This window comes from Oncorhynchus mykiss, chromosome 28 (genome assembly GCF_057628025.1).
Source record: "Oncorhynchus mykiss isolate SJ-2025 chromosome 28, ASM5762802v1, whole genome shotgun sequence".
Classification (NCBI taxonomy): Eukaryota; Metazoa; Chordata; class Actinopteri; order Salmoniformes; family Salmonidae; genus Oncorhynchus; species Oncorhynchus mykiss.
Genome location: NC_143049.1, coordinates 16,414,492 through 16,432,116, shown reverse-complemented (window position 1 = coordinate 16,432,116; position 17,625 = coordinate 16,414,492). Strand labels below are relative to the sequence as shown.

Sequence of the window (17,625 nt, the reverse complement as noted above, 5' to 3'; positions counted from 1 at the left end):
GCCTGAGGCTCTTTTAATATGAACATCTGAACCGTTCAGCTCGTGCTGATGACGTCACTAAATGGACCATGGCCTGTAACATGGAACACTGTGTTGTGTACTGAAAAAGTCCCTCTATGTTTTTTTTTCTTTCTTTCCTATAGGTATGTGTGTTTTCTGTATGCAATCGACATTTGTTCAGTCAATAGCCCTACAGGTTTGTTTATCTTGCTTGTCTGACTCCGACGGCGTGTGTGTTGTCATTGTCGTGTCTAACTGGCGATTTGTTTTCCGACAGTGGTTATCTTGAATGTGTGACTTACCCTGGAGGTGTGAACGGAAGATGTGTGTTTGTTAATGCAGTCTCTAGGCCTAACGTGTGTGTGTGTGTGTGTGTGTGTGTAGGTGGAGGAGGTGAAGAAGCATAGCCACTGCCTGGCGTTCAGCTCAGCAGGGCCCCAGAGCCAGACCTACTACGTCAGCTTTGACAGCTTCACAGAACACCTGCGCTGGCACCGACACGCAGCCAAGGTACATCAGTGTGTGTGTGTGTGCAGTGGAGTACAGTTGGGGGTGAAACAGTAGCTCTCACTCACTCACTCACTCACTCACACAAACGCTCACTCACTCACTCTCGTCTCTCTCATCCTAACTGAAGTAGGCCAAAGCCAGGAAACCAATTTTATAAATATTATCAGGGACGAGCGTGTCATGGAAGCCCAGGGGAACACTCAGAATAGAACCTACTGTAGGACTGTGAGGAGGAGTGGCATGAGCAGTAGTCAAGGACTGGAGAGTAGCTAGTTAACCGTGTTCAGTAAGGGAAGTATTGTAAAGGAGATTATAGTGGAAATGGAGAGTATAGTAGAGAGTATAATAAGGAGAAGGAGAGTAAAGTAGAGCAGTGTTCCCCATCTCCAGTTCTCGATTGTCCCCATCACCACACATTTTTATTGAGGATCCCCGGACAGACACACCTGATTCAACTTGTCGACTAATCATCAAGCCCTCAATGAGTTGAATCAGGTGTGTTTGTCCGGGGCTACAAGGTGTGCTGTTGGAGGTACTTGAGGACTGGAGTTGGGAAACACTTTAGTAGAGGGTATAGTAAGGAGAGTATAGTGGAACTGGAGAGCACAGTAAGGAGAGTATAGTGGAACTGGAGAGTACAGTAGAGTATAGTAAGGAGAGTACAGTAAGGAGAGTATAGTGTAACTGGAGAGTACAGTAGAGAATATAGTGGTAAGGAGATTATAGTAGTAAGGAGAGTATAGTAGTAAGGAGCGTATAGTGCAACTGGAGAGTACAGTAGTAAGGAGAGTACAGTAAGGAGAGTATAGTAAGGAGAGTATAGTGTAACTGGAGAGTACAGTAGAGAGTATAGTGGTAAGGAGATTATAGTAGTAAGGAGAGTATAGTAAGGAAAGTATAGTGTAACTGGAGAGTACAGTAGAGAGTATAGTGGTAAGGAGAGTACAGTGGTAAGGAGAGTACAGTAGTAAGGAGAGTATAGTAGTAAGGAGAGTATAGTGGTAAGGAGAGTATAGTGTAACTGGAGAGTACAGTAGAGAGTATAGTGGTAAGGAGATTATAGTAGTAAGGAGAGTATAGTAAGGAAAGTATAGTGTAACTGGAGAGTACAGTAGAGAGTATAGTGGTAAGGAGAGTACAGTGGTAAGGAGAGTACAGTAGTAAGGAGAGTACAGTAGTAAGGAGAGTATAGTAGTAAGGAGAGTATAGTAGTAAGGAGAGTATAGTAGTAAGGAGAGTACAGCAGTAAGGATAGTATAGTAGTAAGGGGAGTATAGTAGTAAGGAGAGTATAGTGGTAAGGAGAGTACATTAGTAAGGAGTGTATAGTAGTAAGTAGAGTATAGTAAGGAGAATATAGTAGTAAGGAGAATATAGTAAGGTGAGTATAGTAATAAGGAGAGTATAGTGGTAAGGAGAGTATAGTGGAACTGGACTAAGTGTTCCGTCATGCTATGACAGATAACAGTAAATATACAGTAGATATATGGAAGCGAAACAGTAGATATACTGGAGATATACAGTAGACATACAGCAGATATACAGTAGATATACGGGAGATATACAGTAGATATACGGGAGATATACAGTAGATATACTGGAGATATACGGTAGATATACGGGAGATATACAGTAGATATACGGGAGATATACGGGAGATATACGGCAGATATACAGGAGATATACAGTAGACATACGGGAGATATACAGTAGATATATGGGAGATATACAGTAGATATACGGGAGATATACAGTAGATATACGGGAAATATACAGTAGATATATGGGAGATATACAGTAGATATACGGCAGATATACAGTAAATATACAGTAGACATACAGTAAATATACAGTAGATATACAGTAGATATACGGAAGATATACAGTAGATATACGGTAGATATACGGCAGATTTACAGTAGATTTACAGTAGATGTAGATTAGATATACGGCAGATATACAGTAGATATACGGTAGATATACAGTAGATATACGGTAGATATACAGTAGATAACATGAGATGACCTGTTATGTCTTGTCCTGTCTCACTCACGGTTGACTTCCTGCCTTTCTAATCTTAAGACGCCTGACCTATCGATGACCTGTTAATAACCACCCTAGGTCACACACACACAATCCTCCCACAAATCCACAATCCGCCCCCCAGTCACACACACATCCCAGTGGAGTCGGGATAATTATGTTTGACACCAGGTTTCCCCTTTCTCTTCCCTCCCCCGGTTGGTCAGATGGTGTCCCAGAGGATCAACTCTGTGGACCTGTCCTGCTGCAGTCTGGAGCAGCTGCCTCCCAACCTCTTCTACAGCCAGGACCTCACCCACCTCAACCTCAAACACAACTTCCTCCCCACAGACCACCGTCTACACCAGTTACAGAGGTAGGTGGTACGAACCAGGGGAATTGGACACACAGGGCTGGTATTAATAGGGATGGGTTGGGTCTCAGGAAGGGGTAGGGTGGGGTGGGCTTGACCTGGTTAAGTTGCTCTGCCTGGACAGATCTGAGCATGGCATGGTTTGGCTTGGTTGGCTTAGTAAAGAGTTGGACTGGGTCACAATTAGGGTAGGGCTGGACTGGGCTAGACTAGACTGAGCTAGCCTAGATTGGAGTGGACTTGGCAGAATAGTGCTGGGCTTAAGATACATGAATGGGGTAGTGTCAGTTAGTGGGCAAGGCAGTGTCAGTGGCCTTTGGTTGGGCAGACTTGAGCTGCTTAGGACCAGGCCTAGCAGAGATGGGCAGGGTAAGGCTGGCCTGAGCTGGGATGGTCAAACAGATTGAGTTGGGCAGGACCAGGACAGGGCCTAGTTGAGTTGACCTGGACAGTCGGAGTGGATGGAGTCTAGTAGGGTAGCCCAGACCTGTCTGCCTCTGCAGGGAGGCTTTTAATATGGCCTGGCTCCCTCACTCTCCCTCTCAGTACTGCTCAGTGGGCACCATCTGGCCCCAGATTAAACCACATAGCCAAGATGTACTGTACACTGTGCGTGTGTGTGTGTGTGTGTGTGTGTGTGTGTGTGAGTGCGCATGCCTGTCACAGCCTGTCTTAGAAATTCAGAAGATGATTTGTCATTTAACTGCACGTGCAAGTGTGTATGTAGTCTACGATGATAGAGAGAGAGCGAGGGCTAGAGTGGGGGATTGTATGTGTGCGTGAGAGCGAATATTGGGTTGTGTGTGTGACTGGTTGAAGGCAGAATTAGGGCATACAGAATCTTGATCACTGCAGATTAGAGCAGTGTGTGCATGTGCCCGTCTGATCCTGTCTGAATATGTGCCAGGACCCGTCAACATTATACGAGGCTTTGGCCTTTTCATATTCTATATCCTGGCTAATGCAGGGGATAATCTGAATTCAAAAGACGGACATGACCGATGAGAAGCTGCTAGTTTGGAGATAAAAGGATATGATGTGATATGGAGGGTTTAATTGCTACAGAGCATCCCTGCTGGGCATCAGACTCACACAATGTACTAATGAGTATGACCTACATTAGTAGGGTCACTCGTATTTAAAGTGTCATTGGCTGAGCGAGAGAGAGAGGGGAAGAGAGAGAGAGGGAAAGAGACAGGGGAAGAGAGAGTGAGAGAGAGAGAGAGGGGGGAAGAGAGAGCGAGAGAGGGAAAGAGACAGGGCAAGAGCGAGTGAGAGAGAGAGAGGGGGAAAGAGACAAGTGAAGAGAGCGAGAGAGAGAGAGAGAGAGAGAGGGGGAAAGAGACAGGTGAAGAGAGAGTGAGAGAGAGAGAGGGGGAAAGAGACAGGTGAAGAGAGAGTGAGAGAGATGGGGGGGAAAGAGACAGGTGAAGAGAGAGAGAGGGGGGGGGGGAAAGAGAGTGAGAGAGAGAGAGGGGGAAAGAGACAGGTGAAGAGAGGGAGAGAGAGAGAGAGAGGGAAAGAGACAGGTGAAGAGAGAGAGAGAGAGAGAGAGGGAAAGAGATGGGTGAAGAGAGCGAGAGAGAGGGGAAAAGAGACAGGTGAAGAGAGAGAGGGGGGAAGAGACAGGGGAAGAGAGAGCGAGAGGGGGAAGAGAGAGAGAGAGAGGGGGGAAGAGAGAGAGGGGGGGAAAACAGTAAGAGAGAGAGAGGGGGAAAGAGACAGGGGAAGAGAGAGAGAGAGAGGGGAAGACAGAGAGAGAGAGAGAGGGGAAGAGAGAGAGAGAGAGAGAGAGGGGAAGAGAGAGCGAGAGAGAGAGGGGGAAAGAGAGAGAGAGAGAGAGCAAGAGAGAGGGGAAGAGAGGGAGGGGAAGAGAGCGAGAGAGAGAGGGGGAAAGGGAGAGAGAGAGGGGGGGAAGAGAGAGCAATAGAGAGAGAGAGAGGGGGGAAGAGAGAGGGGGGGAAGACAGTAAGAGAGAGAGAGAGGGGGAAAGAGACAGGGGAAGAGAGAGAGAGGGGAAGACAGAGAGAGAGAGGGGAAGAGAGAGCGAGAGAGAGATGGGGAGAGAGAGAGAGAGGGGAAGAGAGAGCGAGAGAGAGAGGGGGAGAGAGAGAGAGCAAGAGAGAGGGGAAGAGAGAGAGAGGGAGGGGAAGAGAGAGAGAGGGAGGGGAAGAGAGCGAGAGAGAGAGGGGGAAAGGGAGAGAGAGAGATAGAGGGGGGAAGAGAGAGCAATAGAGAGAGAGAGGAAGAGAGAGAGAGAGAGGGGAAGAGAAAGGGGAAGAGAGAGAGGGGGGGGAAGAGAGAGAGGGGAAGAGAGATGGGAAGAAAGAGAGAGAGGGGAAGAGAGAGCGAGGAGGGGGGAAGAGAGAGAGAGAGGGGAAGAGAGAGAGAGAGGGGAAGACAGAGAGAGAGAGGGGAAGAGAGAGCGAGAGAGAGATGGGAAGAGAGAGAGGGGAAGAGAGAGCGAGAGAGAGATGGGAAGAGAGAGAGAGCGAGAGGGAGGGGAAGAGAGCGAGAGAGAGAGGGGGAAAGGGAGAGAGAGAGATAGAGGGGGGAAGAGAGAGCAATAGAGAGAGAGAGGAAGAGAGAGAGAGAGAGGGGAAGAGAAAGGGGAAGAGAGAGAGGGGGGGGAAAGAGAGAGAGGGGAAGAGAGATGGGAAGAAAGAGAGAGAGGGGAAGAGAGAGCGAGGAGGGGGGAAGAGAGAGAGAGAGGGGAAGAGAGAGAGAGAGAGAGGGGAAGAGAGAGAGAGAGGGGGAAAGAGACAGGGGAAGAGAGAGAGAGAGAGGGGAAGAGAGAGCGAGAGAGAGAGAGAGAGAGAGAGGGGGAAAGAGAGAGAGAGGGGGAAAGAGAGAGAGGGGGGAAGAGAGAGAGAGAGGGGGAAAGAGGGAGAGAGGGGGAAAGAGAGAGGGGGGAAAGAGAGAGGGGGGGAAAGAGATAGAGGGGGAAAGAGAGAGGAAGAGAGAGAGAGTGGGGGGGAGAGAGAGAGTGGGGAAAGAGAGAGAGGGGGGGGTGGAAGAGAGAGAGGGGGGAAAGAGAGAGAGAGGGGGGGGAAGAGAGAGGGGGGAAAGAGAGAGAGAGAGAGAGAGATAGGGGAAGAGAGAGCGACAACATGGCCTAGTCTAGACTCCTCAGCTCTCACTGTGTCTGTGAGCATGTCACAATGTGTATTGGCTCAGGTTTGTGTGTGTGTTCAGACACATTTTTCCTGAGAGAGAGAGAGTGTGTGTGAGGAGCAAGGTTTCCATCCAATTTGCGACAGATTTACATGCAAATATTCTAAAATCTGCATAAAAACAATATGCGCATTTTCCCACCAGAGATGTTTCCACCAAAGTGACTTGTTGTTGATTAAAGGCTGTGCGTGATGACGTAGTGGACATCAAAATAACTTTTGCAGTGAAATTCCCATGTATTGAATAAAAACTACAAGTTTCCATCGCATTTTCAACTCTACACATATATTCGTGAGGGGCTGACCTGTTGCATCCTCTACAACCACTGTGATTATTATTTGACCCTGCTGGTCATCTATGAACGTTTGAACATCTTGAAGAACGATCTGGCCTTAATGGCCATGTACTCTTATAATCTCCACCCGGCCCAGCCAGAAGAGGACTGGCCACCCCTCAGAGCCTGCTTCCTCTCTAGGTTCCTTCCTTTCCAGGGAGTTTTTCCTAGCCCCCGTGCTTCTACATCGGCATTGCTTGTGGTTGGGGTTTTAGGCTGGGTTTCTGTAGAAGCACTTTGTAACATCTGCTGAAAATACATTTGATTGATTGACTGTAACAAAAACATTTGCATTTATATAGTCAATGTCAGGTAGCTGAGCGACCGATCGCTGCAGCTGTACATACCCCATCTGTAAATGCCCACCCAATCTACCTACCTCATCCCCATATTGTTTTTATTTACTTTTCTGCATTTTTGCACACCAGTATTTCTACTTGCACATCATCATCTGCTCATCTATCACTCCAGAGTTAACTTGCTAAATTGTTATTACTTCGCTACTATGGCCTATTAATTGCCTTACCTCCTTACTCCATTTGCACACACTGTATATAGACTTTCCATGTGTAACTCTGTGTTGTTGTCTGTGTTGCTTTGCTTTATCTTGGCCAGGTCTCGGTTGTAAATGAGAACTTGTCCTCATCTAGCTTACCTGGTTAAATAAAGGTGAAATAAATAAAATAAAATGTGCCACTCTGGTCTTGGCACGTACCTCTAGCCAACAGCTGGCAGATACAGTGTGGGTATAGCCTACCTGATGAGATTATTATGAACAAAATAGGAAGATTAGTTTTATTTGTCAAATGTCAGCCAAGCATCGATCATCATGTCACCAGAATTAGACCCTTGATGTTTATTGAAAGGAGCATCAAGCTCATCACCCTGTACTTTCACAATTTATAGAATCGTTAGCCTAATAAACGGCATTGCTTTCCCGCGTCGTAGTGGGAGGACCACACCACATATCGTTGCGTGACTCTTAAGTTTACTTCAATATGATTGCAATGATATCAGTATTTCCCCAAAAAGGCGTTTCCACCACCATTTCTCGCATAATTAATTTTACCGACACAAAAAGATCCCACCTTGTCTAGCGTATTTTGTTTTGCCGACATTTTGAAAGTTTACGGGCAAACGTTCTGTTTCCATCAGGCCTGCTGTGACATTTCATATCCGACATGTACTTTACTCACATCAAGAGGTTGGATGGGAACCTGGTTTGTCTCCCGTTTTGTTTCCCTATAAACACTGGGTGTCCTTCACATCACGGCATCTGACTATTTAGTATTTTTCCAAGTGGTGTCCCTCCTCTCTTCCTCCCCCTCCCTACCTCCCTCTTACTTTTTCTTTCTCTCTCTCTCTCTCTCTCTCTCTCTCTCTCTCTCTCTCTCTCGTCCTTCATAACTTTTAGTCAGCATTGTAAATATGAAAATACACGGGGTCAAAGGTTTAAACATGTGCACGGAACCAGATCCAGCCCCTCCCTGTGTGATGACCTTTGTAACAGAGCATTGCATTATGGGATTAGAGGAGGGGCTAGGTATCCTACACACCTGATTGCCCATATTTGATTGGCACATCACTCTAGAGCTAATCTGGGGGAGGGGGGGGGGGGGCAGATAGCGAGATGGAGAGCGGGAGAGGAAGACAGAGGGGAGCAGAGAGGGAGGGGGTGTATGTGTGGTGTTAGTCAGCAGATTTGAGCAGGTGATCTACAGGAGCACAGGGTTGTCCTGGCCTCCTTGTCTCGTTCAGCTCCTACAGGAGGACGCCTCCCTCCCTACCTGAGCTGGAATTAAATGGCCTTGCAAATTAATAGCCCTGTCATCTAGCTTCCCTTTTTCTAATAACACATGATGAAGGGGCTAAACTGGCTGTGCGTGTGTGTGTGTGTGTGTGTGTGTGCGCGCCTGTGTGTGTGTGTGTGTGTGTGTGCGCGCCTGTGTGTGTACGTGTGATCGATTCAAAGCATTGCCAGACTAAAAGGCAGCAGACTTGTTTGTGAGGTTATCAGCTTTGATGCTAACATGGCAATCGGCCCAGGAGTGGTGGGGCCGTGTGCCCTCCCCTCTCTCTCCTGTCCCCTTTCCCCTGTAAGGGTGACTTGACTGAAGGTCACTGCTGAACCATAGGACACGAAGCCAAATGCCTCGAGCCTCTGGTGTTGCTACTGACAACACACACTCTGCCTGTTTCCTCTACATGACAATGTATTAGTATTTTCATTTCGACTGTTGAGTCAGACCACTGACTTTGCTAACTACACAATATCACAGATGTGTGATATTTAACATTTTACCACAGTATGACAGAGGAACGGAAAAGGTCAGAGAAGTTCCATAGTCTTTTGACGCTTGTTTTAAACTTTGGGAGCATTCTAACAGAGTGCAGTTACTCTTATAACAGTGTGGTTATCTGGGCACAGCAGCACACTACTCTTGAACCAACAAACTACATAATACATATTATAAACTGGCTGGTTCGAGCCCTAAATGCTGATTGGCTGAAAGCCCCATGGTATATCAGACCGTATACCATGGGTATGACAAAACTTGTATTTTTGCTGCTCTAATTACTTTGGTAGCCAGTTTATAATAGCAATAAGGCTCCTCTGGGGTTTACCAACATACCACGGCGGCTAAGGGTATATTGCATGATGCCTAAGAACAGCCCTTAGCCATGGTATATTGACCATATACCACATCTCCTCGGGCCTTATTGCTTAAATATACTGCTCACAACCTCTCTCTCTTCTCCCTCTCTCTGCCAGGTTCTCTCGTCTGCGTAGCCTCAACCTGTCTAATAACCAGCTGGGTCAGTTCCCCATGGCCATCTGTGACATCCCCACCCTCACCGAGGTCAACCTCAGCTGTAACTATCTGGCCAACGTGGGCCAAGCTGTGGGATCCATGACCAAGTAAGAACCAGGAAGTGTCTAGGGGTCAATGGCACTCTATCGAGGTCCACAGTATGAGTGATAACACCCATAAAACCTAGCGGTCACAACAGGGAAATGGTTCCAATCGTTTTTCCACCATTCATTTTTCCGATAAGGGGTAAGCCTACACGAAACACAGCCCTTATTTGAAGGGTTTCTAAAAATCACCTATGACCGCTAGGTTTTATGGGTATTATGACACCACCACTGTAGGGTTCTAGTCCCTGTATCCGTCTACTACTCCCCCCCCCCCCCCCCCCCCCCCAGAGGCTCTGGTCAAAAGTAGTGCACGTCATAGGAAATAGGGTGCCATTTGGGATGCATGCGAGGGGTCAATGGGCATATAGAGAGGGACAGAGAGGTTGAAGGTCGCTCTTAACCACAGTCCTAGGATCAGGTGACCTCACCCGCGACCCTAACCTTCAACATGAAGCATCAGTGGTTAGACACAGGAGACCATTGGATAGGTTCTGAAATATCATAGATATATTAAATATGTTTAACATTTCAGATGATTGTCTGACGATCTGATGGTAGCCTGAAGTGAATGCAGACTGAGCCGATAGGAAAACTGATAGTAGTTCACGTGGGGTGATACTTTAGGACGGCAGAGAGAAGCTGTGATGAGGTGATGTCTGCTTCCTCGCAGCGGCAGCAGCAGTAGCTGAGCACCTCTCCTCTCGTCTAATGGAAGGATCTGGAATGCAGCCTGTGAATTCCTCACTATGCTCACCGAGCCTCATTGCTACTACTGCCACCTCCTGGTTGTAGACGGAAAGACCTTAGTATCAGAATGTGGAGAATGACTTGAAAAGGGGACTCGGCTGTTTGTAATGTGGCTCTTTTGATTGTACTTGATCACCACGCATTAGACAGGGATTCTTAAAATAACAGAGAAATGTCAGCGTGTTTTTTCACACAAAGTTAAAATGCTGTCTTCTCACATCATGCTCACTCTCCCCTCTCTCTCTCTCTATTTCTCTCTTTCTTCAGCCTGCAGACGTTTCTCCTAGACGGTAACTGTCTGAGTGAGTTACCCAGTGAGCTGGGTTCACTCCAGAGACTGGGCTACCTGGGCCTGTCCTTCAACCAGTTTACCCACGTGCCCCAGGTGTTAGAGCGTCTGGCGTCCATGGAGAGGCTGTGTATGGCCGGCAACAGCCTGGACACGCTGGTGCTGCAGAGCTTCAGACTGCTCCGAGTCAAACACGTCGACCTACGGTACGCAGACAGACAGATATAGATAGACAGATAGCTAGACGGACAGACAGACAGACAGAGAAACGGGCAGACAAGCTCGATTCAGCTCCTATCTACAGCTCGGTATTCAGAAACATTTTGTAATCCAGTCTGAGTATCCTCATTACAAGCAGACGTCAAGCTTTGCACCCAGGCCATTTTTCCCCCCATTGCTTGTACAGTAATGGCAGACGCATGCAACTCGTTCACCAAATGAACGCCATGCGTGTTTTGTCGATTCTGATGATCTGAACACAGTCTACACCTAGTCGTAATCACGTCTAGACACCTGGCGGGAAACATTCAGTACATGTGTAGACACATGGGTGTTGGCGGCCGGACACGTTTGACTGGATTTGTCTCTCGATTGCAAAACTCAAACCGTGAAAGGAAACTTCACTAAACTGTATGGAACAGAACCAGGCTAAACAGAAAGTCGTCAGGGAACAGAACCAGGCTAAACAGAATGTTGGCAGGGAACAGAACCAGGCTAAACAGAATGTCGGCAGGGAACAGAACCAGGCTAAACAGAATGTCTGCAGGGAACAGAACCAGGCTAAACAGAATGTCGGCAGGGAACAGAACCAGGCTAAACAGAAAGTCGGCAGGGAACAGAACCAGGCTAAACAGAATGTCGGCAGGGAACAGAATCAGGCTAAACAGAATGTCGGCAGGGAACAGAACCAGGCTAAACAGAATGTCGGCAGGGAACAGAACCAGGCTAAACAGAAAGTCGGCAGGGAACAGAACCAGGCTAAACAGAATGTCGGCAGGGAACAGAACCAGGCTAAACAGAAAGTCGGCAGGGAACAGAACCAGGCTAAACAGAAAGTCGGCAGGGAACAGAACCAGGCTAAACAGAGAATCAGATGGAACCAGGCTAAACAGAGAATCAGATGGAACCAGGCTAAACAGAGAATCAGCATGGAACAGAACCAGGCTAAACAGACAGTCAGCATAGAACAGAACCAGGCTAAACAGAGAATCAGCATGGAACAGAACAAGGCTAAACAGAGAATCAGCATGGAACAGAACCAGGCTAAACAGAGAATCAGCATGGAACAGAACCAGGCTAAACAGAGAATCATCATGGAACAGAACCAGGCTAAACAGAGAATCGGCATGGAACAGAACCAGGCTAAACAGACAGTCAGCATGGAACAGAACCAGGCTAAACAGAATCATCATGGAACAGAACCAGGCTAAACAGACAGTCAGCATGGAACAGAACCAGGCTAAACAGATAGTCAGCATGGAACAGAACCAGTCTAAACAAAGAATCAGCATGGAACAGAACCAGGCTAAACAGACAGTCAGCATGGAACAGAACCAGGCTAAACAGGCAGTCAGCATGGAACAGAACCAGTCTAAACAAAGAATCAGCATGGAACAGAACCAGACTAAACAGAGAATCAGCATGGAACAGAACCAGGCTAAACAGAGAGTCAGATGGAACAGAACCAGGCTAAACAGAGAATCAGCATGGAACAGAACCGGGCTAAACAGAGAATCAGCATGGAACAGAACCAGGCTAAACAGAATCAGCATGGAACAGAACCAGGCTAAACAGACAGTCAGCATGGAACAGAACCAGGCTAAACAGAGAGTCAGATGGAACAGAACCAGTCTAAACAAAGAATCAGCATGGAACAGAACCAGGCTAAACAGACAGTCAGCATGGAACAGAACCAGGCTAAACAGACAGTCAGCATAGAACAGAACCAGACTAAACAGAGAATCAGCATGGAACAGAACCAGGCTAAACAGACAGTCAGCATGGAACAGAACCAGGCTAAACAGACAGTCAGCATAGAACAGAACCAGACTAAACAGAGAATCAGCATGGAACAGAACCAGACTAAACAGAGAATCAACATGGAACAGAACCAGGCTAAACAGACAGTCAGCATGGAACAGAACCAGGCTAAACAGACAGTCAGCATAGAACAGAACCAGACTAAACAGAGAATCAGCATGGAACGTCACGTAATCATTACTAGACCGATGTCCTCCCTGCTTGGGAAAGAGCAGGCTTTGAGTGACTTAGCGTTATTTGTCAAGTTAATACATCACTCCTGTCACGACGATGGGACATTCACTGAAGTGTCTCTGTGTCATATTGTCAAGCCCAGGACCAAAGATCACACGTGATTGTAGCTAGAGGTGAATACGGTTTTGTCTGTTCTTTTTGTCGGTCGGTGCGGCTTTTTCCAGTCTTTTACAGAAATATGTTGAGTGTCAGGTCATTTAGCACGTAAAGCTGTTAATGAGTAACCCCGATGGTGCACACACAGAGAGGGGGCCGGGACCGTTGAGGTCAGATTTCAAGTGAGGAGACCTCCGTACATTTATTCGGTCACACATATGAGATATCAAGACCATCTCTTGTTTATTTATTTATTTATTGAACCTTTATTTAACTAGGCAAGTCAGTTAAGAGCTAATTCTTATTTACAATGACGGCCTACACCGGGCCAAACCCGGACAACGCTGGGCCAATTGTGTGCCGCCCTATGGGACTCCCAATCACGGCCGGATGTGATTCAGCCTGGATTCAAACCAGGGACTGTTGTTTTGCCTCTTGCACTTAGATACAGTGCCTTAGACCGCCGTGCCACTCGGGAAGGATTGTAGATATTGAATCAATGTGTTAATTTCAAGTAAAATCAGATTTGATTTCAAATTCCCCTTTGTTGACAACTCCAACAACAACAAAAATCAATCCATACAGACATTGATCTTGATCTGATGGTTAATTAGGCTACTGCCCATACTGCCTACTGTCCAATTATGCATGACCTCTAACCTCTGCCCTCTGTGCCATCAGGCTGAATAAGATCCGGGTGGTGGTTCCAGACGAGCCAGACCTGCTGAGGCACGTGACCCAGCTGGATGTGCGTGACAACGGGCTGGAGGAGCTGGATGCCTCAATGTTCCCACGCCTGGAGGTCCTCCACTGTGAGAGGAACCACATCGCCACCCTCAAGGTCAAGGGCTCCGTGCTCAAAGCCATCTACGCACAGAACAACGGTGGGTCTGCGTCCCCAGTTAAGAGTCCATCGATGCCTGCTGTGCTCGTAAAGACGTAGGAGGGTGACGTTGCCCCTAGACGCTGACCCTGGGTCAGTTTTGCGTTTTCCACACTAATGGTTAAGGCTGAGATTGGCGATAGGTGAAACAAATGCCACCGGCCGCCCCAGGTGAATGGGTTCATCCTTTTTGTTTTGAGGAAATGAGCATCCAGCGTCGTTGTAAAGAAATATAGCTGCTGTTCTATTGCACGTGCAGGGAGACAAAAACCAGCATTCGCTGTTAGAAGTAACGTCTTTGTTGTTATAATATCACAAACGGCTCTCTGTGTTCCCTTCTATAGAACTACGGGAGCTGGAGGTCAGCCCAGTGCCCTCCACACTCACCTACATGGACATCTCCAGGTGAGGCCGACAACTTCCCTTCAACACTCAACATTGCAGAAAATACTGTGCGGACACTCTCTGAAACGTAGCATACTCACAAAGCCTCTTCCAACCTGACCTCTCCTCTCCCACTCTCTCTCTCTCTCTGTAGGAATCGTATGGAGGCCGTCCCAGAGTGGCTGTGTGAGATTAAGAAACTAGAAGTTCTGGACATTAGCCACAACCTCGTTACTGAGCTCCCAGCACGGTCAGTTTTTCTTGCTCTCTCGCTCTCTCTTGCTCTCTCTCAATTCAATTCAAAGGGCTTTATTGGCATGGGAAGCATTGCCAAATGTAAATCTCTCTCTCTATCTAACGCCAGTCTCTCTCTCTATCATCTCTATCTATGGTCTCTCACTCTCTATCTACGGTCTCTATCTACAGTCTTTATCTATGGTCTCTCTCTCTCTTTATCTACGGTCTCCCTGCCTATCTATCGCTAGCTACGATCAGTCTCTCTCCCAATGGCTCAGTAGTTTTTCAACCAGGAAAAGCCCATTGAGACCCAGAGTCTCTTTTTCAAAGGAGACCTGGCCAAGAAGGCAGTGACCACACATACATTACAGAAAGAAAACCTACAACAATACGGTACAATACAACAACATGATCCAGACTTTTTTTTAAAAGCATTCACACTCCTCTGTAACAGAGTCTCCCATCAAAATGGTAATTAATTCAGTGGCACTAACATATCTAGATGAAGCATGAGCTGTAGACTATTCCATGCCTCTGATGCACAAAACGAGAAGGCACTGCCGTAGCTGCAGTTGTGGTGCTGTGCCCCGATCTAAAGCCAGACTCAACCCCTCTCAGTATGTTCTTTTCAATTAAGACGTTGAGTTCTGTGAGTTCACTCGGGGATTCATAGACTTTGGCCAGGATAGGGAGTTTGGAGATAGGACCAGAGTTATTAGCATCTGAGGGATCTCCACCCTTTAGCAGCGGGAGGACGTAAGCTGATTTCCAAATGCTGGGTATGGAATTGGTCAAGAGACTCAAGTTGAAAATATGAGCCACAGGTTCAGTAATAATACCAGCTGCTATTTTTTTAGAGGTAGGGGATCCAGGTTGTCTGGACCTGCAGACTTTTTAGTGTCTATTGCCTTTAGTGCTTTATAGACCTCAGCATAAGACACAGGCTCAAAATTAAAATGGTTGACATGAGGGCCTATATTATAGTTGACTGTAACAGAGCTGACATTAGAGGCCTGGGCCCCACCATTATCAACAACTGAACTAGCAGATATGAAGTCTTGTTAAAAACCCCTACAATATCTGCTTCGTCCTTCACTTCATTAGAATCCATCATTAAATGGTCAGGAAGGTCAGAGGATACATTAGAACCTGATTCTGATTCGATTAGCTTCCAGAACTTGGTAGGGTTGTTTAGGTTCTCTGTGACTGCGTTTAGATAGTCATCTGATTTGGACTTCCTGATCAATCCTGGGCATTTGTTTCTTAGCACTCTGAAGGAGACCCAGTCAACAGGAGCATTTATATGCCTAGCCTGAGCCTAAGAGACATTTCTCTTTCTAATTAATTGTCACGTGCCCTCGCTCCCTCTCCGGCCTCTAGTCACCAGGCTGCTGATTGTTGCGCACACCTGTCCCCATCTCCACGGTCGTCAGCGCCTAATGACAATCACCTGGACTCCATCGCCTCCTTGATTACCTGCCCTGTTTATGTCACTCCCTTTGGTTCCTTCCTCAGGCATTAATGTTTCCGTTTCTTGTCTGTGTGCTGTTAGTGTTTCTTGTTTTGTGTTCCATTTATGTATTAAATATTCACTCCCTGTACTTGCTGCCCCGACTCTCAGCCCACTTCGTTATATTCATTCCGCCAAGTTATCAGGAAACCAGGAAATGGTCCCTTCCACTGGTTCTGAACTTCTTCACAGGGGCCTATCACAAATGGACACACATTTCACATAGAAATAGTCCCAGGCAGTGTCAACATGGAGAATCAGGCGTACTATGGCACAGATCATGTAAGAACGCCTGCTCATCAAACGGTCTAAAATGTCTTTAAAAAATATAAAACGGGGTTTGGCTTTGGTCATTTTTTGTATTTCTAACACAAGCTATTGCACAGTGATCACTGACATCCTTACAGAATATCCCAGTCCATGTGTGTCTGCGAGGTGTATCCGTTAGAAGGATGTCCAACAGGACACTGTACAATCCCGCTCTGTATTCTCCAAATGGCTCGTTCTCAATACTCCTTTCCTTCGTAACCACTGATAAGTCGAAAGACTGGACGGGTTTTCACCATGTGTATTCCAGCTCTCATGCCCTGCCAGATCAGTGATCATGGAGGAAAGGACACAAGGAACGGGGGAAAAAAGGAAGCTAGTTTGGACTGTTGAGACTCAGCCAGTAGTCTCATTTAGTCCCTCTGGACACTTCATCTTATGCCTGTGTGCCCTGCTCATGGACAGACTTCTGTCCCCAACTAAGCGTCACGAATCATCCAGATCATTGTGAATCAACCAGATCGTCATGAATCAGTCAGATCATCACGAATCAGTCAGATCATCACGAATCAACCAGATCATCATGAATCAGTCAGATCATCATGAATCAGTCAGATCATCATGAATCAACCAGATCATCATGAATCAACCAGATCATCACGAATCAACCAGATCATCATGAATCAGTCAGATCATCATGAATCAACCAGATCATCATGAATCAACCAGATCATCACGAATCAACCAGATCATCATGAATCAGTCAGATCATCATGAATCAACCAGATCATCATGAATCAACCAGATCATCATGAATAAACCAGATCATCATGAATCAACCAGATCATCATGAATCAACCAGATCATCATGAATCAACCAGATCATCACGAATCAACCAGATCATCATGAATCAGTCAGATCATCATGAATCAACCAGATCATCATGAATCAACCAGATCATCATGAATCAACCAGATCATCATGAATCAACCAGATCATCATGAATCAACCAGATAGCCTTTCATCACCATCCCATCCTTTCTCTTTTTGTATCCCCCTCTAGTTCACTTCAGATGCTCCTTCCTTCCTACCTTCCTTCTGTCTTTCTCACTGTATTATTCTCTCTCTCTCTCTTTCTTGTTCTTGCCCCACTCTTTCTTTCTCTTTCTCACGCCATCTCTCTCTCTCTTTCTTGTTCTTGCCCCACTCTTTCTTTCTCTTTCTCATGCCATCTCTCGCTCCATCTCGCTCTCTCTCCCTCTCTTTCTCGCTCTATCCCCTATCTCCCTCTGCAGATCTATATTTTACTCAGGAAGTGTCAGAATGACGAATCTTAGCTGCAGGCTCCACTAGAGGTGCTGATATGTTCTGTTTTCATGTCTTCATCCCTTCCCCACCCCCATCCCATGCCTTCTGTTACGACCCAGTTTAGACGCACATCACGCGCACGGAAACGCATGCACACACCGCCCCAGTAGACCAGCTGCACTGTGACAGTGTGTCTGTGTGTCTTCGTAAGCACAGAAGGTCTTTTATCTGCGTTAAGCACGAGCCACATGTCGGTTTATCGCCAATTCCCTCAACGTACGTGTCTTCTTTCTGAAG

General features: G+C 46.8%; 1 protein-coding gene across 1 annotated transcript in view; it reads left to right on the top strand.

Annotated features, from left to right (window-relative positions):
- The window catches only part of LOC110508626 (PH domain leucine-rich repeat protein phosphatase 1), a 79,287-nt gene that overhangs the window by 52,864 nt on the left and 8,798 nt on the right, over positions 1-17,625 (top strand). The window contains exons 3-9 of the mRNA XM_021589282.3: positions 385-510; positions 2,759-2,907; positions 9,186-9,332; positions 10,347-10,574; positions 13,420-13,622; positions 13,966-14,026; positions 14,160-14,255. Of these exons, the coding sequence (XP_021444957.3) occupies positions 385-510; positions 2,759-2,907; positions 9,186-9,332; positions 10,347-10,574; positions 13,420-13,622; positions 13,966-14,026; positions 14,160-14,255 (1,010 nt within the window). The remainder of the gene's footprint in view (positions 1-384; positions 511-2,758; positions 2,908-9,185; positions 9,333-10,346; positions 10,575-13,419; positions 13,623-13,965; positions 14,027-14,159; positions 14,256-17,625) is intronic.